Here is a 26,983-nt window from a genome sequence, read left to right on the forward strand (position 1 = left end):
CAGCGATAGGGCTCGCGGCAGGGGTGTACGCGTGGCGGCGGAGGCTCTGGGAGAAACAAGCAAGCAGGCAGGCACAGCTCGCTTTGTGGTGGCCGAGAGCACGGGAAGCAACTGAGCTCGCAGCACAGTCGCGTGACTTTTAAAGCATCAGTGGCATGAAAACTTTCAACCTATGAGGATGCTGCTTGATGTCACATGGTAGGGAATACAAATGCTATAGGATAGTTTAAAGCAAACTTCTCCTAAAAAGGAGATCTTCTGCCAACCTACCACAGCTGGCACTATGGCTGGATCTTGGTGTGGCTTTGTGATTCTGTCTTCTAGCAGTCAGTTACTGCTTTGCGACACAGCTTCAACATTGATTGCGGGACATAGCCCTAAGGTAGTGCCTACTCTGTGTCTCTTAATTTATAAGCTATAGGTGGGCTTCTCTTGATTTGGATGGTAGGGTGGATTATAAGTCTGTTGCTTTTATTTCGTTATGAAGTAGAAGATTATAATTGCACGGGAAGGTGATTTAAAAGTTCTGTGACTTTATTTATGGTGATAGTGCTTGTGAATCAAATTTTGAACACTTAAACAGTAGTTGTAAAGGCAGAAATTAGTTAGATGGATAATATACTGTGTATTATTTATTTTCCTGGGTTTTCTTCATTAATTTTAGATTACTTTGGTAGAGTTTGCTTCTAGTTATGGAGGTCGTTGTTGCCAGCAGTCTTTGTTTGCTGGTGGTGAAATTATTAGTAGTTACCTGTTCTCTGTCACTTTGGGACAGCAGATTGACTCTTTATTTTCAGTTAGTGTTCTGGAGGCTGAGATTTGTTACTCTGAATGTTAATAATGTATATGCAAATTACACCTGCTAAGTATGTACTGCTCGGTTCTGACTGAATTAAAAATTAGTTAGGTGCCTGAAATGAAAATCTCAGTGAAAGATCGGTAAAATTTGGATAGTTTCTGTGCTGGTAATTAAACATTTTGCATGCCAGAACAAAACGTAAAAATCGGCAAAACTAAGTAGTGTGTCTTTCTGAGGGATAAATCAAAATAAAAAAGGACTCAAGTGAAAAGCTGTAAGTTTCATAAGACTTATAGAAACTTTCAAGGCTTTTTAGCATGAATTTCCAATTTTTGATATTGGATGAAACTATTTTCATTATTATTGTTGTCAAAGTAGATCTTGGAGTTTGTTTATATGTGGTTTTGATGTTGGCTAAGTTGTTTCCTAAGATGTCTTCCAAGGAAAGTATCTTAGCTGTAATGTAATGTTAACTTAATGCAGGGGAATTTTTGGGGATTTTTTTGAAAGATAAGATGCATTTCTCAAAGTTGCTGGATTTAAAAGCACAGTTGAAGTAAATATTTTAAATTTAAATTTGGCTGTCACTAGTAAGTTGTTTCTAAGGAGTAATAACCCAAAACTGATGTAATTTTACAACTTCTGGATGGAGACATTGAATGTTGGAGAGTATTGATCATTTAAAGCAAAAGTGGCAGTGATTTTTTTCTAGCAGTTTCAGAGAAAGCAGTTCTGATAAGAATGCACAGAAACAAATAAACGCAGTGGCTGATTTGAATACTTACAATACATTTCTTAACTTCTTGCTTTTAAGCTAAAGCGTAAGTTTATTTTAAAATACGCAAGCCAAGCATTATCAACTAGTAAATATTATTGTTGAGAAAGTATATATGTCAAATGGTCACCTTCTCAAAGACTGAAAAATAGTAAGTTAAATAAAAGAAAAGAAAATGATGAGGATAGTGAAAATTTTAAGAACATTTTGTTAGATGTCAGTACCTGCATTTGCAAAAACATACATGGCCTTCCCCCACCTTCCAGCTGAAGGGAAGATGAAAGCAAAAGTAGATTCAGTGGTGGGAATAGTAAGAGTTTGTTAGCAATTACTATGAATTTTATAAGCAAATTTAAGAGGAGTAATAAATCTGTGGCCAGTTGTTTGGATGCAAACCATGTACAACCAAACTGAATAGAAGCTTATCACTGATTTAAATAGTAAAAGATAGGGTCTATACAGGTGGTTTTAATAAACTCATTTGGAACAAAAGTGATTTGAAAAATTGTATGAATTCCTGGCTAAGTTTGGAGAACAGTTAAGAATAGTCACAGTATCCTTTTGTTATTTCTGTGTGGTGTTTGGATGAAGAAGGATGATAATTAAATAATTTCAGTTCTAGCAGAAACTAGTAAGAATATTTTACATGTTACTGAATATGTAGTACAGTGCTACTGGAGTTTTACAACGGTGTTTTTCACACTTAAACACTGGGAAAGCTCAAAAGATAATGTTTTGGGGGTTTTTTTGAGAAAAAAAGATATATGTATAGTTACCAATGGAAGTTGATAGTTGACCAAGAATAATTATTTGAATAGGAAGTTTATGGGACAATCTTTATGGATTAGATTGAGTTAAAATCTTCAATACCATAAATCCTTATAAATGTTTGCTGCTTTTATTTGCTATACGTACAGTTTTGCTGGGTGTCTCTTTAGGATGTTTCATTATCCCTGCAGACAAAGTTGTCATCCAGGATAAAACAGTAAACAAAAGCACTCAACTCTGAACATAGCAAGAGGTACTTTATTCTGATGGAATTCTGAGCTCTGTGCTCTGCCTGAGAGTAGTTGTCTAAAAGTGAAGGAAGTGGCTGCAGATGATGGGGGAGGCATTTTCTCTGTGTTATATAGTCAAGAGCCCTCTCAGTTGCAGAAAATGTTAAAAGTAAAGTCTGCCTGTATCCTAGTAGCTTGTTCTTCCATCAGTGAGACAGAGGAGAACTATCACCCTTACTTTGTTTGGCCATAGATGTCCTTCCTTCCATACATTTTTGATGCTTAGGAAAAAGATGATGGTTGTTTCTTCCTTTTCTGTTTTCCTCTGCTGCTATCTGGACCTTGTATGGCGAAACTGAACCTTCTTGACTTCCCCTAAGTTGAAAAGTTTGTGGAGGATCTACAGACTTTCTTGAGTTCTCCAAAGATGGAGATTCCATAGCACCTTGAGGCAACTAGTCCTTAATCACACTTGTGAGAGAAAAATATCTTCCTTACTTTTTCTTCAGAGAACATTGCTGAACCTCTGCCTCTTTCGGTTCTTCCAGGTGAGCTGGGTGTTGCTCTCCAACAATTTTATATTTCTTCATAGGTGAAAATTTGGGGAAAAGAACGTTTAAGCTGTTGCGTATGGGGTCTCTTGAGTCCTACCAGGAACTGATGGCTGAGTTAGGCTTCTTTATGATGGAGGCGTTTGAGGCTGATAACTTAAGGGTGCTGCAGCCTGCCCTATGGTTAAGTTTTTATTTTTTAGCAAGTTCAAATTATCTGGAATCTAAAGATGCCGGATGGAAACCAATGGAAAGATCCCTTGTCCTCAATTACCTGGGTGTCTATTGACCCCTTGTTCAAAACGCATACTAGCACTGTCGTACTTAATTTGTTTCATTGTATAGATACTGGTTGTGTTTTCACGAAAGATGAAAGTGTGCTGTAGGCCACAGCTAACCTGGATATGCACTCTGTATTTTGGAAATCAGAGTACATTAAGATTGTAGGTTTGTGGCTATATTGTTTTATTTTTTTTTTTATAGTGATGGAGTAGTATTCAGTGAAACTTATCTCTGTAAGCATTTATTGTAGTGAAAATTCTTTGCTAAAATTTCAGTTGACTTAGTAAGTGAATTTATTTTTTTTAATGTCTCTGGTATATTTTGTATATTTACATAATAATTTTTCATTATAATTAAGTGTAACTGCAGTACAGGCTTAATTACATCTGGAGTAAAAGCATTTGCTATCTGTTTATGGGTAACTAACTGAAGAAGGGTTTTTCAAAATTTCAGTGTCACTTTTCTACTGTTTTAATGATTTTATTAGATGGATGATGTTTCTGTTGATATTTCATGTGAGATTTAAAGATAAGTATTCACCATTAACACCATGTTAACATTTATTTATCTCTCTTTAGTAAGATGACGGTAGCTTAGGACAATTTGCATGTCTTAGAAAAGTTCTTATAAACACTAATTCCCTGAAGATAGTTCAACTAGAAGAGAGAACACAAAAAGACTGTGGTTTTTATAGTTGTTTTTTTTTTTTTTTCAGTCTGTCTGTTATTGATAATTTTGAAACCATGTGTTCGAACTGGTTTTAAAAGCAGCTCGAGTTGTCAGTTTATACTTTCTTTTCCATACTCTTCTATTAGTCTCATACTTTTTCTGTATGGAATAAATCTAGAGACTATTTGTGAATAAAATGATGAAGCAACAAAGATACTGTATTCAGCTGCAGATTCAGTACTGGGATGATACATGTTATGTTGACTGTGAATGTTGACTGTAACAGTTGTGTGTGTGCTTTTCATTTTTTAAACAAATTACAACTACCAATTCAGTAAGTGGAAGGGGACGCACCAGTTGGTAGGAAGCAACTAGAAAGGATTTGTGCTTTAAGAAAAGAATAAAAAGCATGTATGAAATTAAAGATACTAAATACCATTCTGAAGTCTCAACAATATTACTGTAAGTACAACTTTATGTTTAGCTTGCCTCAGAATTAGTTGGGTGAAGAAATTAAGAACCTTCAGATTCAGTAGTCATTAAAAAGAGAAGATCCAAGATGAAAACAAAATGCAAAAAGGTCTGCAATGAGGCTGTATGTTGGGGGTTTGGTTTTTTTAAAAACTTTTTCTAGAATGCATTTGCACAATGATAATTTACTTTCTTTACCTAATCTAATAATCTGATAGATTATCTAATTGTGTAAATCTGTTGTTTTATGTCCTTAATGTCTGCACACAAGGACAGTGGGTGGGAGGAAAGCAAAATTGTTTTTAAGGTGTACTGAAGGTCTTATGACAAAAGACTTTAGTTTACCTCATGGAAGAACAGAATTCATGATGACTAGCCTAATTAACTTTCAAATGAAGCAGCTCTATACTATGTGATATTACTCCTGTAATCCTATTATGAGTGACAGTATGTTAGTATGTTGGGTTAGGTATATAGCAGCTTCTGCTAAATTTACAGTTGTGGCAGACTGTCCTCCACTGAAACAACTCTGAGGATCTTAGTATTCAGAAAAGCTCTAAAATTAGTAGGTTTCTTTCTGAATTGGTGTGTCCCCCCACCCCTATCCAACCCATTAGGATTACTTCTTGACATGTTAAAGCACGATATGGTAAGTAACTAAGCATTTATTGATGACCCCAAGTTAATGAGTTAGAACAGGAGTTAATATTCCTATGAAAAAATAAGTTGGCCACACCTTTGAAGAAGGAAGAGAAGAGATTTGGTAGAGAGCATGTGGAAGTGTGTGTGTGTTGGGATTTCTTTCTATAGAAAGAGAACAGGAGTCTAGTCAACTTGGAATGATTTTGTTTAAATAAAAAGTATACACAGAAATATGATGGTAATGCTTGCATGAATACTAGTTTGTTAAGATGATATTTCCCTCTTGCAGGATTTGCATAGCTTTTGCTCAATGACTATATTAATCCAAGAAATTTAAAGAAACAACGTGTTTTTCTGTTTGTGTATCACTGTTTGTATAAATCATTAGTATTTGGATTTCATGGAGTATTGCTTGTATAAATTCTCCATTGAATAAATGTAACATGTATTACAACTCATCTAAACATTGGATAATATAAAATGAAATATAAACATGACTTAAGTAAATTATGTCTGTAATATTCTAAACAGCTAAAATAGTCCATGGAAAAAAAAGTGTTGTAAAAGGTTCTTTGTACTATAATGGAAATGTCCTTTGAGCTTCTAGAAAACATTACAATTAAATACAATTATAACTTTTTGTAGGTTGGGCTCATGTGGTTTGTGCTCTGTACATTCCCGAGGTGCAGTTTGCAAATGTTTCTACAATGGAACCTATCGTGTTGCAGTCTGTCCCTCATGATCGTTATAATAAGGTATAAATATATATCTTTTTGTCTGTATCTAATGTATTTATTTTAAAACTTGTGAGCTTTAATAATCTAAACTAAATTTCTTAGAATGCACTTTATATAAAATTCATGAATGTATGCAGTAATGCTGTATGTTTTCTGTTATGACTTTATGATAAATTCAAGAATTGAGAAAGCTATATTATTAAATTAAGTTGTAAGGTGATCTGCCATGTCTCATTATTATTTACAGATCAGGGACTATATTCTTATTTAAAAATATTGTCATCTTTGAATAACAGTTTATTTTGAAAGGAATGTGAAATATTTCCCATAGGTTAAAATATTATTACAGCTTATTTGAAATGTTATTATTAATTACCACTAAGTCCTACTGTTTTAAGTATTGATATGAACATAAACATGTTCTTAAACATTTCTTTTAGGAAGAAAAGCTATGCTAATACATTAAGGCAAACTTCCAGACTTTTGCCTTTGTAAACAGTATTCACTTTAGTGTGATTATTTGCTTATAGAATAACGGCCTCTAAATAAATGTCAGTGAGATAGTATGTATTATGAAGTGTGGTATTTAAAAAAAAGAGAGGGAGGGTCATAAAGAATATTATAGTAACATTAATGTTCTATATTGATAGTGAGATTTTTCTACTTGTTTCTCTCATGCTTCCTCACTAGACCTAACTACATACTCTTTTGTGTTTTCCCTCTGTAGGCAGCAAACTGTCTGAATTTCTGATTAGTTTTATTACATATTTTTCTTGTGGTGTTCTTTTTAGCTCTAGTTTATTTTTTGGTAGTTTGTGGACAGTGGAGTGAAAGAGGAATGGACTGTATTATAAATGAAAAGTTAAAAAGAGCGTGCATCACCTCTCCTGTACTTCCTACAGAGATACCAGGCCTGTTCACATTGTCTCTGTAACCTGTAATTTTTTCTTACCTCTCTGATTTATGACACACACCCCCACCCCCTGTTTTTCCTTTTTTCATACTTTGGTCTTTTCCATGTCTGTTTCAGAGTCTCACAGTTGCTGTCAGTGTGTTTTGCCTGTCTTATTGCCAGAGTATCTGATAAGCAAAGAGTCAAACTCTATGTTCTTCTCATGCTTTCTCATTACATGCTACCTGAGCATCTATCTGTATTGGCTCCTCTCTGTTGGCTTCATTCCTCATTGGGAAGAACATGTAACAATGAGATTAAGTGCAGAACTAAAAGTTTTCGTGCTTAAAGACAAAGCACACTCATCTGCTCTCTCTCTCCTCAACTCTGGGCCAACAGCACATCTGTTTTCTCATTTTTCGTTGAGTAGTAGTCGTAACTTTTTTTATTGGTAGTGGTTCTTCCCTAATGTACTTCAGAAAATCTGTGGAACTCTTTGGATTTTATCTTGCACCATTTCCATTGACGGTAATTGATACTAGATGAGTAAATCCTTGCAAGTTAAAAAAATAGACCCTGCATCTTTTAATATTACTTGTTCACGAAGTCCATTGTTGGTGTCTGTCTTTAGTCTTTTAGTTCCTTTTTGTTACAACTGAAGTTGCTTCTGTCTGAACTGCTTCTTTTCAAATATATGATGTATAGTTGTTTTTTATGGCTTAAATTCCAATTTGCATTTCATTGGTCTGTAGTTACCATGATTTTTTTTTTTTGCTTGCTAGATAATGACTAGTGCCATAGAGATCATGTAGGTAGAATTCCTGACGTTGTCTAGCTGTTGGTCTTTTGCAGTTTTGGTGGGTGTTCTGATCCAGGCTGATTTTCCACGTTAACAGTCAGCCTAAAACTACTTTTGTACAGGCCATTGCAGTATGTCGTAAAATACAATGAGATCTATATCAGAAATTCCAAGGTTTGGTGTCACACCCCTAGCCTGCATTATTACTGTTTTTATTCTCCCTTTTTACAGAACTCAGCCTTTGCTGTCTTTATTTGGTCTATTTGGTTCAGTGAGATCAGGTTGTGGATTTCAGGGGAATCAAAGAAATGCTGGTAGTCCACTTGCTGCAGCAAATCTCCTGAAACCAATCTAACTTCACTGCCAGCAGCAGTCTGGTTGTAATAGCACAGAATTTGAGAGGGGACCTTCTAGCTTTTTTGATACATGTGTAGCCAGTGCTGAGTTTGGCACTGCTGTGGCTAAACTGCCACCAGTTCCTGAGTAGGCTGTCTTTGTGCAATACCTCCCCAAACCAATATAAAAACCCTTTTCAGGTAGCCTGCAATATATTCATCCCCCACCGCTCTTGCGATTCAATATCAATTCTGTTTATTTAAATGATACGGTTTTTTTAGATAGGAAACTTTGTGAAGCATTTAACTCTGACTTTATCAATTTGGGAGGAAATTGGAAAGAAAAGCTGTGTTTTTGAGAAGCAGATATGGCACACAGTTTTTAAAAGATGTGTTGCACATTGTGGTCAAATGTAAACATGTAATTAGGAAAAAATTACTAGAGTTGTTCCCTTTTTTAGAGAGGCTTAGTGCTAATTTCATTCTGTCTGTCAACTCAGGTTGGCATGGCATGACTTTAAGAAAGATTTTATTTCCTCTGAAGTCCTAAATAATTCTGATTGTGCGGCTGGATACATACAGAATTTTAGCATGTGGAATTAGGGGAGAATATAGGCCAATGAAAATTACCGTAAGGTGGAAATTGTACTGTAGTCTTTAAAATAAAGACACACATCAATGGAGTTTTGTGAGGAGGTAGTACTTAATTTACACAGTTTTTTTCTTATGCACTTGTTTGCACTATTGCATATTTCACAGTGTACAATAAAGTTACAGTAATCTTAAATGCAAGAATAAACACAGCAGACACCAAAGCCTGAGGTTTGTAAAAATGGAGACATTTGTCTGCTGCTTCCCTGAAGTTTACTTGCTTTTGGGATAAAAAACATTACATTACAGAATGGATCCACTGAGTGACTTGATTAGTGGGTTGTCTAACAGGGAAAGCTCTTACACAGTCGCTTCCAAAAAGAAATGCACTAGTAGTTGTTCTTCTGTGTGGTAGGTGTTCCTTATTCCTTGCATGGTAATGCATGTATATTATCTATTCATTCTAAATTAGCTTTATTTGTGTCTTTCAGGTTCGTCTGAAAGTATGTGGTAATTGAATATAATTACTGCTTTTTGAAATCTCTTTTAAAAAACTGATTAAAAAATAAGTGTGCTTGGAGTTCCTTGATCTGCCTAGCAGTACAGGCAGCTGTTAGACTTTTATTTCAGCACTTAGACTTGCAGCAACAATGATAAATTTCTGTACTACTCCTGGGTTTGATTCTGTAAGCAGGGAATGCAGTTGCGTAGCTGTTATGAGTAATCTATTTCTCAAATTACTTGTTGTTTTACAAGGTTTTTCCTGCCTCATCTTCCCTTCTGTCTTTGCTTTTGCAAAGAAGGTTTGTATTTTGAATATTTGCAGGAAAAATACTGACAGAAACAAATGCAGCTTTGCAAAATGTGTGTTTTGTTAAAGAAACTGAAGATACTTGCTGCGTTTTTTGAGTAAAAATTACTTGAGTGAAAAGCTTTGTGTAATGTTTTGATTGTTTTCCAATGACTTTGGGAGAAGTATTCACTTCCCTTAAGAGCTCTGAAGAGCCGTGCAGCTGTAGGTGGTGGGACACAGTTTTACACTTCCACATTCCAGAGGTTTCAGAGGAGATGTAGCAATTGCATGGCTTTGCAAGTGCGTGAAAGGCTTTGTTTTTCTACTTTTTGAGAGAAAGATAAAGGTTCTCAGACTTCTGATATTGTTTGTGTGTTTAAGAGAAGGTAGAAGTATAAGAAGCTCGGTTTTAGAGGGAACTTGCTGTCCATGCTGGAACAGGAAGATGAACCTTCTTTGTCCCCGTTTCATATGGAAGATTAGGAAACAGGTTTTATTTTTCTCGTGACTGTTGTAGGAAGGATAGAAGTTTACTGAGCTTGTTAAAATGGGTAGGAGTCCACTATGTTGTATTTAAACCTGTCTGTGATGTAGTTCGTAGTTTGTTAGCATTTTTCAGTCGTTTTACGGTATATTTGTTTAAGGGGTTCTGAAACACTGACCCTAAATGTAATACATAGTGTTGAAAAACAGGACCTACATCCTCACTAAATGGAATGCTTATATCGCTTTTGTTACTGAACTTCTGTGAGGAAAAAAATCACAGATCTGAAAAAACAGATCAGTAACTGGAGCTTGAGTTCTATGGGGTCTGTTGAACTCTGTTTATAGAGGTACCTTACTTTTGAAATTACTTGCACTTAATATATTACTCAGATGAGGTTGATAGATCATGATCTTGTTTGTTCCTAAAATCTAAATGTGTCGGTTTATGGTGTGGAAAGCTAAAAAGCAGCCAGTCTCAGACCCTATCACACATCTGAATTATCTGTATGCATTATGTTGGCGTACAAAGGGAGCAAGGGAAAGAATTAAATAGGATTATCCTCTTTTTCATTCTTCAAATGTTTGGATATAAAGTATGATTTTAGGATATAGTCACTATCAGGTGTAATGCTTTTTAAAAGTCTTGTGGAAATCGTACAAGAACGATTCACCTACTCTAGAGTCTTGCATGTTAACAAAAATACTTTAGTTAGCTGACATCTTGTGTTAAATGTTGTTGTAAGCACCTCTCTAAAAGGATGTTCTGATCTCAGAATTTCACTCATTTGCATGTCTTTCTAAGTAATACAGGTTTTGCATTACATCCTTTTTATTTCAGTGGTACCTTGGACCATTTTTCTTAAATTGTATATTCTATTACCCGTGGTTGATGTGCTTTTGATTTATTATTCTACTTATTCTCTGCCTCATTGAAGGGAGGTTGTGATACAAGTGCAATAAGTCAGTTATAGCTTAAATGTACACAATATTCTTTTTTGGGGGGGAGAAAAAAGTTTCTCTTGTCTTAAGATCTTGTAATGGGATTTATACAGAGATAGCAGTGTTTGTTACGTCACTAAGGTCCTCTCTCTTTTAAAAACAGGCACTTGACTGCTCCAGTGCTGGAGTATACTTTTATTAAGAATCTATCCTTAAATTGTTAAATAAATGTGGTATGACAGAATATCTCTAAATGGCATCTCAGTAATTAGGACAGTAAAAAAAACAGAAAGAGATTTAGTCTTTACGTGATGTTCCTTCCTGAAATGCTGATGAGAGATTGTAGGGATGTCTAGTATAATAGGGCGCTTCAGTACAGCGTATATCCATGTATAATTGCCTCCTATTTTTTTTGCTTTAAAAAAAAGCACTGAATAGTGAGAAGGATATTGGATTCTTTGTATTAATATATTTTTTTCTTCCATTTTACTGAGAAAGTTTTCAAAAACATTACAAATTGCCATAGTATCCCAGTAAAATGAATAAATTGACAGAAATGCTGTGAAAAGATTTTCAGGTACTGGACAGGTTGTTTTAATTTTAGCTTGTTTTTGAGGTTGAAATGGGTTAGATATACTAATTCAAGCTCTGTTTACTGAAGGTTCTTGTTTGATTAGTTTCTGAGTTGTTTATGGGGCTGTCCAAGTCATGCTGAAATTAAAGCACAGTTCTGTTAAACACCATACTTAATTAAAGGTAAACAAGCATCATGTGAATATTGAAGCATGCTGGAGACTTCTGAAAATTCTTTACACCAAATGTACAAATAAAATTTTAAGTTTGCAGTTTTTCTGAATGTAATTTTGTGGACATAGGCATGTGGTATCTTACACCATTAGGCACTCGGTCTAACTTGATGTTTATGAATGTCACCAATACAGGTAATGTTCCATGAATGTGAAAATGATTGTGACCTAAAAGGACATAAACACAAACTTGAAAGCAAGGAAAATCTTGAAGTCTAATGTTATTAATTAACCTTTGGCTGTTTAACTGGTTAGCTAGATGAATGGTGGCATGGAATTTAAATAAATTAGTATTTGTACTACTTTAGCATTGGTGAAGTGTTCCACAGATCACAAGTGTCTACCAGGTGATCTCTTTCTGCAAACAAATATAATTAGACTTTTATAAAGAAATTCTTATATAAGCTTAGCTGCAAAACTCAGTAGTTCTCACCCTGAGATCTTCTGTAAGTAACACCAAATTTATTTGTATGCTTCTTATCACGTTAAGTATTTTCTCTTTGATAGACATGCTATATTTGTGATGAACAAGGCAGAGAAAGTAAAGCAGCCACTGGTGCTTGTATGACGTGTAATAAACATGGATGTCGACAAGCTTTTCATGTAACATGGTAAGTATATTTTATTATTTAACACTTCTGATGTTCCAGAAATAATTGCTGCAGACAACATAATGAGTAATCTCTGTATTTAGTATGTTTCTGAGTAAAGAAATATAGTAGTTTGTGTAGAAATATCTAACTTTATTATAATAGAGTTTACTAACAGCATGGCAGTGGCAGCATACACACTGCTGTGAGCTGCAAAAGCTATTTGATAATACTCCCTTGGGTTGTATTAAATGTTGTATGTTCATGTGAATAAGGTTTAGTGTTTTCTTTTTGTCTTATGTTATTTTTCTTCAATGATATTTTAAAGGATGAGGGAATGTGCAGTCATTGTTTGTTTACCTGCTAGCTGATTTGATGGTTTTCTTTTGGTAAATCAGTGGAAAAAATTGTTGAGCTATACATAAAATTGCACTAGACTCACCCCCTCCAGTACGGTTTTCCAGACACTTGGGGATAATTCACCTCACTGTTTTTATCCAAATGGTACACATTTATTCTGAACTATTAATTTAAGTTTCATGTATAGCTGTTGGAGAAAAAGAGCTGTGTCCGCTGTCTGATTCATTCAATTTTAAGATATTTAGATTTGCTTGCATTCAGGAGATCTTGTCTCACTTTATAGACTTGAGAAGAGGCTGGATAATTAGATTAAACCACATGTCAACAGGTAAAAAGAGTTCCACTCCCAAATTCACAAGCATTGTTTCTTCCCCCCTCCCCCCCCCAAATTCAGCTGAAGTGATTTTGCAATAGATAACTAGGAAGTTTGCACAGACTGTGTAGTTGCATAATCTGTGGTCTGTTTTGAGTGCCCCAGTATGCTTCTGCATGACCAGCTCGGACAGGGAAATGGTATTTACACTTACGCTTAAATTACTTAAATGTATTCCTTCAGTATAACCAAATGATTGTCGAATGTCTAGTGCAGATCATAAAGGATATAATTTTGTAGTTTAGGTGCTAATTCCTTGACAATTCTTCTTTTTTTAATTACTTGACTATCTGGCAAGTTTTACTCTTTCATAAGCATCTAATTTTTCATTGGATGTGATCAGTGTCAAGTTTTTTTTTATGGTGAAAATGGATTGTGTTCCTCAAAGCAAGCATACCATGTTAAAGAGATTTCAGATGTGTAAAAATGTCTACATCCAAGTGTTTGGATGAAAAGATCTCTTTTTTCCCAAACACTTGGATGCATACAAGAGCCTTTCTCATATTTTTTCTTGCTTCCAAAATCCTGTTTTTGGTGAATGCCATGAAGAACATGAGAATTAGATTGAAAATTAAAATATCTTGCCAATTTTTAGGGTTTTTAAAAATTATTATTCTAAAAAAAACCCCGGGTATGTACTATAAAATGATATCTAGCAAGAGTATTATGACTGAAGCTTTTGAGAGGCTTCTATAATTAAAAAAAATAAAAAAAGAGGAAAAATGTTGAAAACTACAGAAAGCAGTGATCCAGGGTGAATCGTATCCGTTTTGAATTAATAAAACTAATCTCTAAGGAAGAATGAGCTCGAGTCCATCTCTTTTTGTATGGCAAGCTAAGAACAATAAATCGTGGCTTCAAGAGATCCTCTTAAATGTTTTCTGTAGTTGGCATCTCCTGTAGGTCTGCATGTGTTTAGGAAGTGGTATTTCTGGATTGCCCGAGAACATAATATCAATGAGGAGAAAGTGATTTTAAAAAGCAATGAAAATAAGCTGTCTCATATATTGTTCTTTCATTTAAATACTCCCGTGCATCATTTTGACTGTAACATTGCATTAGTATGCTAATGAAAATGATATGCAAAATGAAACCGAATATTTGGTTTTTCATTGTCTAAGTTGGTTTTGATAAAGAAAATAAATCAACATTACAAATGGTGAAAAGGAAATTTGATTTGAAAAAAATATACTAGAATAAGGTAATAATTAGCCCAGGCAAGGAAATTTGTAAGTCTTGTTCTTTTAAAAGAAATTAACCTGCCAGTCTTTTAAACCAATAAATATGGTTTGATTTATTATGTCACTGAAGCTCTGTTTAAATAAAAACCAAAAAAGGCAAGTAATTTTCCTGGCAAAGCAGAGGAGGATGTATGCAACTTCAGAAATTTCTTCTGTGGATCTACAGTACAGTTTTGTTAAAAGCTGTTATTTCCATAGATAATTTTTGGCTTGAATTTGAGGTAGGAATCATTGTACATGGTTCGTTTTACTTATTTGTGGGAATAGCTGTGTAATAAATGGATTTTCAAGCTATAAGCTTGTGTGAGTGGCTTAAAGACTATGAGAGAGGCACCAGTCCAAAGTATAAACCATACATGGTTTTCACTGGACTACAAAGGTGGGTTACGTGCTCGCGTGCCATTAGAAGTCATTTGTGTGGAAATCTCCTGTATGAAATGCGGATGCAAGTATTGGTACATTATGAGACTTGATACTGTGGTAGAAGCTGATGTAAAATTGTTTTCTGTGAACGTTGTTTGGTTTATTTTTAGTGCACAGTTTGCAGGACTTCTTTGTGAAGAAGAAGGCAATGGTGCAGATAATGTCCAATACTGTGGCTACTGTAAATACCATTTTAGTAAACTGGTATGTATTTATTAAATTCTATAATTGATGTCACTGACTTATTTTTTTTACTCTGAATTACTATGAACACTAGAAATAATATTTTCATGTAGCTCAGAAAGTAGATTGTATTTCATTAAAACAATGTTTTAATCACAGTTACAGAAGTACTAGCTGAAAATGTTTTTGTAAGTGGTTACTTTCTAGATGTGTGGGTTTTTCCTCTATGCCAGAAATAACAGTTACATTTAATGTTTTTTTCAGTATGTTCCTGTAATGTTTCCTTCTTCTATTTGATTAGTTGGCTTCTAGGAATTTAGTCCATTTTTGAATAATCTCGAACATATTACTTGTTATCCTGTATATTAGGAAATAAAGAAGCCTTCCATTTCTTTCTGCTTCTGTTACTCTTTTTTTGTGGGGTTTTGTGGGTTTTTTTGGTTGTTTTTTTTCCCCTCTCACCGTGTAGCCAGTGGATATTCCCTACCTAGAAGTTCTCTGAAACAGAACCTCGAGAAAGTGACTTTAGGTTTGATTTTTAAAAAACACCCAAGCAAACAAAAAACTTTGAAATTTCTCAGTTATTTCAGTAGGTTTGGATCAGACTTCTGGAGTCTTTCTTATCAATTCCAATCAGTTTGACAGTTCCAGATTATGTTTCTGTGTTCGCGTGTGTGGAGTTGAAGGACTTACTGTAGTTAAAAAAAAATTATTAATATTGAATTATGAAAATATTGAATTATTAAAATACATAGACTTAAGTTCAGATACTGCTGTAAGTGTAATTAAATTTGCTGATTACTTGCGTTCAGGGCTAAAAAAGGTGTATACTTGGGTGACTTTGGAATAGGTTGCAATGAGCTAAAAACACGGCCAATGAACTGTTTTAGCTTTCTAGAAGGTAAGCTTGGTGAGGTTAGCCCTGTGTTCTTGTGAATATCGATGAGTTTACTTCATAAAGAAGGTAAGTCACGGCTTTCTAGACTCTCGCTCAGCTAAAATTTTTTTTAGTATTATCTTGAGCTAAGTATTCAGAAAAATCAAAAATGGCCTATTGCTTGGCAGTGAAGGCAAGCTCTTGCACTGTTACGGATAATTTGATTTGAATGTTCCGGTACTGCTGTGATTGAGAACGTGTATATTTGTTTAAAAAGCAAGTTTAATGATAAATACATAACTCTACGTTTGACATGGAATGTTAGCTTCACATTGTGAAACTGTAGTGGTAAGAACAGTAGAGTGGCGAGATCATTTAAGTGTTCTAGTGTTTCTGTAGGGTTATTGTGACTGTGGACACCTGGTAAACACAGGTATTGAGTATTTACAACTGAAGACGGTGGGTGATGTATATCTACTATACCACTAAAAACCTTGGCTGTCAAAGCACTGACCTGAAGTGTCTTTATAATGCTACATCAGTTATGATAAAATAGCAAACATTTTGAACGCTGGCCCAGCATGAAGTATTTGCAGTCCTGGAGCAGGCTTTCAAGTATTGCAGAAGTACAGGCTGCCGCTTGTAAATGCATATATGACTAGGGCATTCTGTGTCCTGTTTTTTAAACCGTTTAAATGAAAATGTTACAGACAGGTCTCTTGAGTAATGAATCATGAAGCCATAAAACAGCCACCTCACTAGGCATTTCAAGCGTGTGGCAGTGCTAGCACTGTGGCTTCATGTGGTACTTGTTTGACTAGTATCTCCTCTGTTTTACATTACGAAAACTTGTAAATGTTTCGCATCTTTTAACCTTTAAAAAGTGGCATATCTTATTTCTTTGTAGAAAACATATCTTGCAAATTTGTGTTTAAAAAATCACTACAGGGTTAGGGTTTTTTCCTGGTGTACATTGGGTAGTCTTGTTAATTTTATTAGTGTTAGTAATATACCAGTTTTTCAGTAACTGAAGTTTTTTTTCTTCAAGCAGTGAGGCATCTTATCAGTTGAAATACTTTATGCTTTTTATTTATTCAAATGGTTCCTTTTCTATATCCATAAATATATTTTCTCTTTTTAGAAAAAGAGCAAACGGGGATCTAATAGGTCATATGATCAAAGTTTAAGTGATTCTTCCTCTCACTCTCAGGATAAACATCATGAGAAGGAGAAAAAAGTAAGTGGATTTGTCGTTGCTAATTTATGTGGCACATCTGCTTAATAGTAGCACTTTCTGATACATTCAATTTTTGCTGAAAAGCATGAAGGAAATCTTGTTCCTGAAGCACTGAATAATAAATAACACAGGTGATAAACTAGAGGCACAAGGGTCCGATGAGGAAACATCTTCAGGTGCACGTTTTGTACATGCACTTAACTGTTCCTGTTGATCATCAGTTTTGAGATACACACTGAAACGTAGCCATAGGGAAAGCTGTTTCCATGCAGTTTCCTTTGCTTTAGTTTTCCATTAGAGATTTTTTTTGTGTAGCCCTTGTGACTAGGTAGGAAAGAAAAACAAGGGTAGACATTTTAGCAAGTGTGTTGATAAACAGGTGCATCTAATTTTTTATGTTTCAACCTGTTAAGCTTTTCTCCTCATCCGAAAACTGACATCCTTTGATATGTGTTACTGGTACTGGTGGTCAGGCTGACTGTGATGGCACAATACCTTGTTATTCGCCTGGGAAACTTGCTGTGAGGGTACAGAAAACATAACTGACTGCTAATTTCTACCATTGCTGTATTCTTTTAACAATTTAATTTTGCATATTTTTAAAGCATTATTTCAAATTTATAGTGATTATTGCTTTACCTTTTTATTACTGCAAGATTAATAGTTGTCTATGGGAAATTTGTCATCTGAATTCAACACAGAATTATAAGACAGTGCACAATAACGCAAATTTGCTTTGGCTCTTTTTTCAGCCCTCTGAGATTACATGCAGAACTGCTCACCTGCACACGTCCTGTACAACTAACTTAATAGACTTTTCCGGGGGTGTGGGTAGACTCAGATTTCCATTATTGATAATCATTACATAAAAATTGAAATGAGAGAATATATTGTTCAAATGTCTATTATATGAAGGAGCTATATTTATAGTGTCAGGAAATTGAATAACAAATGTCAGTCTTCAGGTGCTAGGTCTCTTGATTTGGTTTTTAAGTTCTCTTCCACTTTGGATGGATGTTGAACTTCATTGTTCTTGGATAATCTTCTAAAAAGTGTCTTTAGATCTGGTTAATGGTGTAGGTGAATAGTTCCATCTTCATCTTAATGCAGAATAGTGTGCATTGCCATGTGGTTGTACCCCTAAATCTAAATTTGTGACTAAAATAATAGAAATACGGGATTTTGGCAGATCTTCTTTTCGTAGTAACATGTTGGTAGAAAAAAAAACTATCTTGAATTACAGACTACACAATTACCTGCAAGGTAGAATCTTACCAGTATTTGTAATATTTTTTCCTTAGTTTGCTTAGTTTTTCACTACTACCATATTTCAGGTTATGTTTTGTCAAACTGTGCATGGATTTCTACTTGCATTGACAAAACTTTGAAGTGAAATTTGAAGAAACTTTGAAGTGTGAGCATGAGGCTTAATTTCAGTTTTGTATATCTGAGCAGTGCAAAAAAGCTGTTGCTGTTGGGGTTTTTTGTGTGGGGTTTTTTTTTTTATTTTTTTTAAGATAAGTGACTTTGGCGATATTACACTTCTTCAGGTCGTAATACCTGTAAAATCTTCAGAGAGTACTTCAAGAGACTTTCTAACAGAGTGTGTTTAGCCAACGTATCAGCTATTTTTTCTGCTAGCCGCTCAGCTTTTGCTCTGGAAGTGTTTTGATGTGGATCTTCTAGAAATAGTTAATGTCGGGGCTTGCCTTTGCAAGTCCTGGCCTTTTTCCGTCACTTGAAGTTTGTTGGAAATAGAATAGTAAAGTTTCTTCTACCTTTCATGAACTAAAACATGGTAATTGAGATGATCTTATGAATCGTAATACTAAGTGGAGCAATGCAGTTTGAAGCACTAACGTATTATTTGACATTCAGTGATTCTTGTGGCACATTATAGCATATTAACTTACCAAATTTAATTTGCTTTATATGTTGTATAGTAACAAAACACTATTCTAGTTAAAACCAGCACATGTCGAAAATAGTTGCGGTTTCCTAAAGCTGTTAATCACCTAACTTTTTGTGTCTTCAGATGTTTTGTTTGGTGTTTTTAATCTTACGTGTTCTGTAGTTAAAGAATGACCTCGTGTTTGCAAAATACTAATCTTCAGTCAGTGAACCATATGTGGTATGGAGGCTCATTCTCTTGGTAAATTTTGATTACTTTCTCTGTGTGATGGCTTGTTTGATAAAGTATATCAAGTATACAGTGTATTTTGGAGGAGTAGGGTAATTTTTTAGCGTGAGTTTCCTTATTTTCCTCTTCTGTAAATCTGTAAATGTGTGGAATCTAGATGGTCACTATATTAAGAGTAATAATGTATATCTTCCCAGATATAGTGATGTCTCCCCCATGCCCCCGTCCCAGTAAGGGCACTCTAGTTTTTACTCAATCTTTCATCTTTGTTCTTGGAAATTTGGGTAATCTGATCTTTAGGCATCTTTAAAGCTTTCTCCTTTGCCCAGCAGAAGCTGTATCAGTTGCAGATTGGAACCATTTTTATTGCTTAGACCTCAAAAGCTTTCTATTTGCATATAAAATATTATTCTGCAATAAGAGGTTGGTCTGCAAATGTTGATATGGGTAGCTGTCATTTTTGTAAAGAGGTGCTGAGTTGAAAACGTTTTTTCCTTAGTAATGTGTATTTTCTATCTTCTGGACCCTGTGCTTACAAAATCGATAGCTAATATAGATACAAGGGTATAATAGTAAAACCCCCAAACCTTTGGTATGATTCAATTTTAATGAGATATTTGAAGCCACAGAATAAATAGCTTAGTCACGTCCTGATTACTGCTTCACTAAGTATCATTTGTTTCTGTGGCAGAGATGTTACTTGGAAATGATTAGAGATGAGGCTGTGTTCCTCAGAAGTAGGGTTGGTTGTGCGTTGCTTGACAGTCCTTTGTAATATCCTTTTTATTCAGGAGTTTACCTCAAAGTTTTTGAGGAAAAGCTTAGGCCACCATGAGGATGTGGAAAAATATGTTGCTTTGCTGATACTGTTCCTGACAGCCTTATATTTGGAAGGGACTAAAGAAGGAATTAAACTTGTCTGGGATTGATCTCTGTGTAAAGGAAGTGTCTTGCCACTTATGTGAAAATTAGGCAACCTTACTAGCATTACATACTTATGACTTCTGAAAAATGTGAATATACTACATAGTAATTACTATATGGCAGCTGAATTACAGAAATTACTTTTCTACTAGGAGTGCTTTACTTGGGCTGAGCAGGAAGGGGAAATTTAAAACTCTTTGCTATGATAGCTCATCTGATGCAAATTAAACAAAAATGAGCTTGCGACTGGTGTTATGGTTTTGGCCAGGATAGAGTTAATTTTCTTTATAGTAGCTGATACGGGGCCATGTTTTGGATTTGTCCCAAAAATGTTGTTGATAATACAGAGATGTTTTTGTTATTGCTGAGCTGCACTTACACTGAGTCAAGGCGTTTTCTGCTTCTCACCCCACCCCACCAGTGAGTAGGCTGGGGGTGCACAAGAAGTTGGGAGAGGACACAGCTGGGACAGCTGACCCCAAGTGACCAGTGGGATATTCCATACCATAGGATGTCATGCTCTGTGTGTGTCATGCTTAGTTGCCAGCTGGTCTTAAAGCACAACTGCAAATGTGTAGTAGGTGGTGATTGAAGAGGCAAAAAGAACAAAATAGCGTTGAGGAGCCTCGGGCACTACTGCAGTAGTTGGAGGGTGTTAAAGGAGAACCTAAAATGCAGGAGCCAGGACAAGTGTTCTGACCACTGAGCTACTGGCTAAAGGGAGTTCATTGTGGGCATCTTCTTGCTGCCTGTCACATTCTTGAAGAAATGTTGTACCTTCCGCTGTAGCCGTGAGTTCCCACCATGGGAAGGGAAAATTTAAAACGTATCTCTATGTGTTGAAAGTTTCCATAGGCTGGCTGTGTGTATTGGTTTGTGAACTGCATGTTGAACTGCCCAAACTCTCACAGAATGTTTCGAAGGAGCCTACCTTCATATGTCAGGGCTATGAATTTCATTTGGGAGAAAGGTGCTTGATGCTTTTTAATGTATTTTAGTGCTCTGTGTGGGCTGTTAGAAATGAAGTCCTAAGCACTCAGATCAAGTGTTCATTGTGTATTCCTCACTGTCTGGATAACCAACTGTGAAAAGATAAAATTGACCTGCTGTGCATCAGATAAGATTCTGTGGCAAAGATTGGAATAGGCTGAAGTTCTTTGGGTTACCCTTCAGCTGCATAAACAATGGTTTCCTTTTTTTTTCTCTTAAAAAAAAAATCCTATTTAGTCCTGAAGAGTCAATTTGTAGTACTATATACAGCAGAGTTTTGCAAAGGCAATTCTAATGACATCATTCCTCTGTTAATTGCCTTGCTTCATAAACTTAATGATGTTATTTGAACATTGGGGATTTTGTGTAAGTTTTTAGGGAAAAAAGCTCCAGGCTTGTATCAGTAATGCAGTTTTTGTTAATCAGTTCAATAATTTGACTGTTTAACCCTTTCAACTGTTTTTGACACGTGAAGCAAAATTGTAGGAATGCTAAAGATAACTAGAGGAGAAGTGTTTTTATAACCGCTTTGGAATTATTTTAATTATTGAAGTAAGGATAAATAAATATTATTCAAATGAGAATCGTGTGGTGTGGATGCTAATGGCAATGCTTATCCATGTTGACTTCTTCCAAATTCTGTTCAGTTAGAGGGAAAGAAGAATGCCTCTAGAACACCTGTAAAAACTGCTCAATAAGTATATACCATATGTAGCTCAGTGTATAGATGGTCTTTGATACCAATCTATGAGCTGCAAGCCTGGTTCCTGTTTGCTAGGACTGAGTTTTTGCATGGGTTCCCTGGTGTTCAAACAGAGGGGACTTCATGCTGTTGGTGCTGACAAATAACATTTCTGTTTCTGGGCACCTGTTTTTTACTGGCTTTGTAGGAGTGTAATTTTTTTCTTTTCTGATATAAGTCTTCCTGTCAAATTGTGTTGGAAGACTAGTTACTTGGGAATACTGACGAGAGTGTAACTGTAAACACAATTTCATTAGAAAGCTACACTTATCTGAGTATATTCAGTAAAGATCTGTCTTAAAAGTCTGCAGCACTAAGAGAAAAGGTGGCATCTTGTTTCATTTGTTGCCTGCTAAAGTTTTGTGTTAACTTCTGCTGTATTCTGTGTCAGCCTGATAATCAACTGTGTATAATCTACTGGAACTGGCACCAGTTGGTATAGATGGCTCAGCATCAGGAAGGAGGTCAGAGAGAACTGTATGAGCAGATGAGCTTATTTTTACTGAAATTTTCTTCTGTTTTAATAAGAGGAAAAGTAGGAACTTCTGTTTCAATTATGCTTATCATGGAATTACTGATGTAACCACCTCATATTTTTCTAACCTTATAGTAACACATCATATATCTGATTAAAAAGAGAGTATGCTTGTAGTTTACCTTAGCACAACAAACACCTCTGGCATCTGGCTTGGCATCTGGGATTAGGTGATTATTGTACAGTCAAAATTACAAACACCCCACCTCAGTGTACCTAAAACTCCCTCTGGAAGATACAGAATTTTGTAAGGCTGCATTAGTTGCAGCTGTCCTTTTTCCCTCAAAGTACACATTTTAGTCTTTTGCTTGTTACTGTGAAAGAAAACAAACTCAGAACCTGACCCCACCCCTGACCTGTGCTGAAATAATAGTGATTAGAAACAACAATACTAGTAGAGTGTAAAACTGAATTCCATGGGTGGCAAAATCCTCAAAACATTTATATGAAGAAATTCTATTTGTTTCTTTTGGGGAGCTACTACTTCACTATGTTTTAATACTGGAAGAATCAGAATTTTGAGTCGATCTCTACTGTAGTAAGTTCTTACTGTGCTTGTCAAACAAGATTTTTGATTTTTTTTTAAAAAGAAAAACCACATTGTTAGTCCAGATGTTGTCTTTAGTCTGCAGGAATCAACCAAAAGACTTTCCATTTCATTGAAAATTTGCTCTGATATACTTGGGTGATATATTATTAGGTGTTACTCTAATTTATTTTGTTATTTATTATTTATGCTATTCTTACGTATTACTTAAGTTTCATCAATATCTTCACAAAATTTTAAGAAGATACGTCTTGTCTGGTGATGATTTTGATCTTTCTACAAGTTCAGTGTGTTGTAGCATCATTTACTTAACTTTTCTTTGCCACATTGTAAGACAGAGGTGGGCAATTTACAAATAACTGGGATAAAAGATGAATGAACTTCGAAGAAACATGAATATTTCTAGCTTGAGAAAAATATGCAGTGTTGTTTGTTTTAATTTGAAAACTAGATGACACCTGAACTTTAAAAATAGGTCATTGAGGTTACTGTTTGATTTTTGTTTGGTTGCACAATCTATCTATCTACACTTCATTTCTGTAGCTACAAATGTGAGAGATGCAGAGGAAAAATATGCTTTAAGAGATTCTTCTCTTTTCTTTGGATTCTTGATTAATACAACATTGTTAAGTACTTTGCTGACGTTGTACCAGTCTCTAGAAGATAATCTTGATACTTCTTAATGAAGTTGTATGTTTCTGCTGTTCACAAGATACAGTGTTTTTGTGCTGGTAGACTCTATGCAGTTGATGGTGATCTGCAATGTTAAGCTGACTGAGCCAGGAAAATCAAATGTATTCCTTTTGCTTGCCATTCTGTTTACCTATTTCTTGGCATGTATTTGATGGGGATCTTTAAGTTACCTTGCAGGTAGTGGGGCATTTCACAGCATATAATGTAATACATATTTAGAAGTTTAAAATACTTGCATTTTTTATAGAAATAAACAAAGATGAGCATGAACAATGAATAGTTGCCTTGATTTAGTTAATCTTGCACCATTTTTGAAGATGCAAAGTGCTACTCAAGTGTTTAGCACTGTGTATCCATCACTAACCATTAATACTAAACTGCTTATATAATAGAAAAAGTGTATTTTAATGTTAAATATCACAAGAAGCTTATTCTGAATAAGAGCTGTTGTGCTTTAGTCTTGGAACTGAGAGAAGCTTAGGTTGGCATTTTTCTCATTGATTCTTTTTTTACTGTTAATGGTTAAAATTCTAACCATTATCCCTGTACTGAAATGAGGGTTTTGAGTCTTTTAAGTAATTGTATCAAGGATTGGTATTAAGTTTTGTGCTTAGAGCTGAATATATCTGCATTTGAATAATGCTAGCAGTAGTGTTCCACCTCTCCTTATAAACTGTCCTGTGCCTATATCGTTTTATTACTGTGGCTGCAGCAACCCTGCTACTGCATTTAATTTTCCTCCTGTGGTTTATACTGTATAAAATGATAGCTAGATGAACGCCTGAGCTAGGGTTGTTCTTGTCAAAACAAGATAAATTAGGATTTGAATTTGAAACTGGTGGACCGTGGTCATCTTCATTCAGTTACATCACTGATAGCTACTAGTCACAAATAAGAGGCCAAACGGGTCTTGTATTGAGAATTAGCAAGAACTATGTGCAGCTTTCTGTTAAAGACGTTAGTCATGATGGTGACAGCTCTGGATTTACAAGCTTCAGTGATGGAAAGACAGTGCAAAAAATCCATATATGACAAAATCCCCAACCTGAGTCCTCTGTGCTAGTAGAACATTCTGGTATGTTGCAATTATTTGAGGGGGTCAAAAACAGCAGCTGAAAAATTACTGATTTTGACATTCAGATGATCTTGCTTCCAAGATTCACTAAGGAAAATAGATTTGAAATTCTTGTTATGGTTTGAAAACTTGGGACAACCAAAGGTAGTGGGGGTTTATGATTTTTGTAATAGAGACGGTGATGAAAAAGGCAATACTTCAAGGTCAGCCTCAACAGTTTTGTCTGGAGTGCCCAGCACTGATGCTTGCTGATAGTCTGTATGTGTTTTTAATTCTTCCAAAGTAGAAGTTAGTTTCCTATTCCCTGGACAGGTGGGCTCGCGCTCCTCTGATCTGTGTCTACCACTTCTTGTCCCCGTTACCATCCATTTCTCATGCTCCTTCGCTGAACTAACCTAGCGCGCTAGAACAGCAGAAAACTATCCATTTTGTTTTTTGTTGATGCTGTTTTAGCTGTTTGAATTGGCATACAGAAGGTCTGAAAAGCTAAACAGTGCGGGAAAGGTGAGAGAGGGATCAGAAGACTTTTTTCCTTTGTAACAGTGTTCACTGTTAAATGCTGAACTTCAAAACATAGTTTTATGAAACTATTTCTATGGAAACCTCTTTGGAGAAGACTGTGCATTCCTGAGACAAAAATGAATTGCATGTAAGTGTAAATACCTTCAAAGAGTTAAGTGATACTTCCATGTGGAAATTTTATGAATGAATAATGCCATTAGGGAAAACCTGAACTTGTCTGTACCATTTGTACTGGAAAAGTTATCATTCACTTGTGTTATTCAGTCTTCCCAGACACTGAGATCCAAGCTGTGGAAAGATAGATTTGATAACATTTACTCTGTTGGTAACAGATCACAGCTAAGATTAACTTATATGTGTATCCTTAATTTAATATTTTGATGAGAGGATACTTTCATTCAGTTGTCCGATATTTCCTCTGAAAGTATATTGAAGCAAATGAATGAGCAAGTGCTGGTCTTTAGAGTGATCCAATGTGTAAATGAGCTAAAAAAAAAGAGCTGGAACCAAATTGAATTAGTGAAATCATATTATGTAATAATTTTTGTAGCTTAAATCTTTCTGGAAGAAATAGAAGCAATAAAAATGTGTTTGGTTCCCTCTGCCCCCCCCTTCTGTACCCACACACCCCCTGCCCCACAAGAAGGCAAAGTACAGAAGGTGCTATAGACTTCCAGAAATCTTGCACCATATTTGTTTTCTCATCTTGCAGCATGTAGCTGTTGGAATTAAGAAGGCATTACGCAATTTTTTAGATAAGAAACAAAAGACAAAAATAAGATGGCTAGTGAAAATAAAGCTTTCTGATTAACTTGACGTATGAACTCTTAAGTATTTTGTATTGGTATTTAGCTACATCGTAGATCAGGACTCTTCAAGTTCTAGGATGAATACTGTTGCAGCTGCTTACCCAATGGCTGCATGGCAATTATGCTTTATATTTCCTACAGTAGGAGAGTTTTCAGGAGTGCCTCAATTTGATCTGTTGAGCTACCCTATTTATGAACAAAGATTGAAGTTTCCTTTGTTAATTTTGTAGTTGGCCCTGGTTTTTTTAACATATTATTCCTTGGAATGTTTCTTCTGCTAAATCCTGTTTTTACAGCATGTAGCATGCCATTTATCACCTCTGCAACTATCTCAGAATACAGATGTTTGGAACATCTGAGCTCATGCCTACAAATATTTAAAAAAAATCAGGTCTGAATATAAATGGGATACATGGGTTCTGTCTGCCCTCAGGGCTCCCCTAGCTTTCACTTACTAGCAATATTATTTTCAGTCCTTGTTAAGAGTAGTTTCTGCCCCTTTTTTCCTTACAGTAAAAGCTGAGATAAGGTTGGACATTTGATAACATTACCTTTTCTAGAATGGTGCATTTCCATGTGGTTTTCTGGATGGGTTTATCTTGGTGAGCTGCTGCTGCTCTGCGTTTTTGGTGCTTTGTTTTGTTTTTTTAAGAGGTGTGTCTGATCAGAGGAGGCCTTATAAAAGTGAAGCATGCAGTGAGTTGTCAGTGAAAGGCCAACTGTTTGTTCTCTTTCTGGCAATACAAAAGATGGCTAGTTTGTGGGTCCTTTGAGACAGACTTGGCTGAAAGCTGTCATATTTATTAAATATTGGGGGAATTCCTGTCCCTCTGTTATTCCTTTCCTGGATCTAAAAGTGGATATTTCTGAACTATTACTATGCTCTGTATGCGTCTTCATTGTGAGAAGAGGGTGCAACTGCAGTGAGTCACTTTGTGGGAGCCAAGTCTCTTCATCTCAGCAAGCTGTTGATGAAATTTTTATTCCTATTGGTGTAAAACCTGAGCATTCTTTTCAAAGGTTTTCCTGCAGTGAAATTTTCTCCACTTCTTTGATGTTATTTGCATCTGGAGTCAATTCACATTCTGAAGTAGGACTTCTGAACTTCCCTTAAGAAGAAAAAAGAAAGGAAAAATTAAAAAACAAAAGAAAGAGTG

General features: G+C 35.4%; 1 protein-coding gene across 1 annotated transcript in view; it reads left to right on the forward strand.

Annotated features, from left to right (window-relative positions):
* Nucleotides 1-5,832: 5,832 nt before the first annotated feature.
* The window catches only part of LOC104497579 (protein AF-10-like), a gene marked incomplete at both ends in the record, with an annotated part of 24,368 nt that continues 3,217 nt past the window's right edge, over nt 5,833-26,983 (forward strand). Inside the window, 4 exons of the mRNA XM_010140847.1 lie at nt 5,833-5,942; nt 12,073-12,176; nt 14,663-14,756; nt 16,754-16,849. Of these exons, the coding sequence (XP_010139149.1) occupies nt 5,833-5,942; nt 12,073-12,176; nt 14,663-14,756; nt 16,754-16,849 (404 nt within the window). The remainder of the gene's footprint in view (nt 5,943-12,072; nt 12,177-14,662; nt 14,757-16,753; nt 16,850-26,983) is intronic.

Source organism: Buceros rhinoceros, unplaced genomic scaffold (genome assembly GCF_000710305.1).
Source record: "Buceros rhinoceros silvestris isolate BGI_N320 unplaced genomic scaffold, ASM71030v1 scaffold36277, whole genome shotgun sequence".
Classification (NCBI taxonomy): Eukaryota; Metazoa; Chordata; class Aves; order Bucerotiformes; family Bucerotidae; genus Buceros; species Buceros rhinoceros.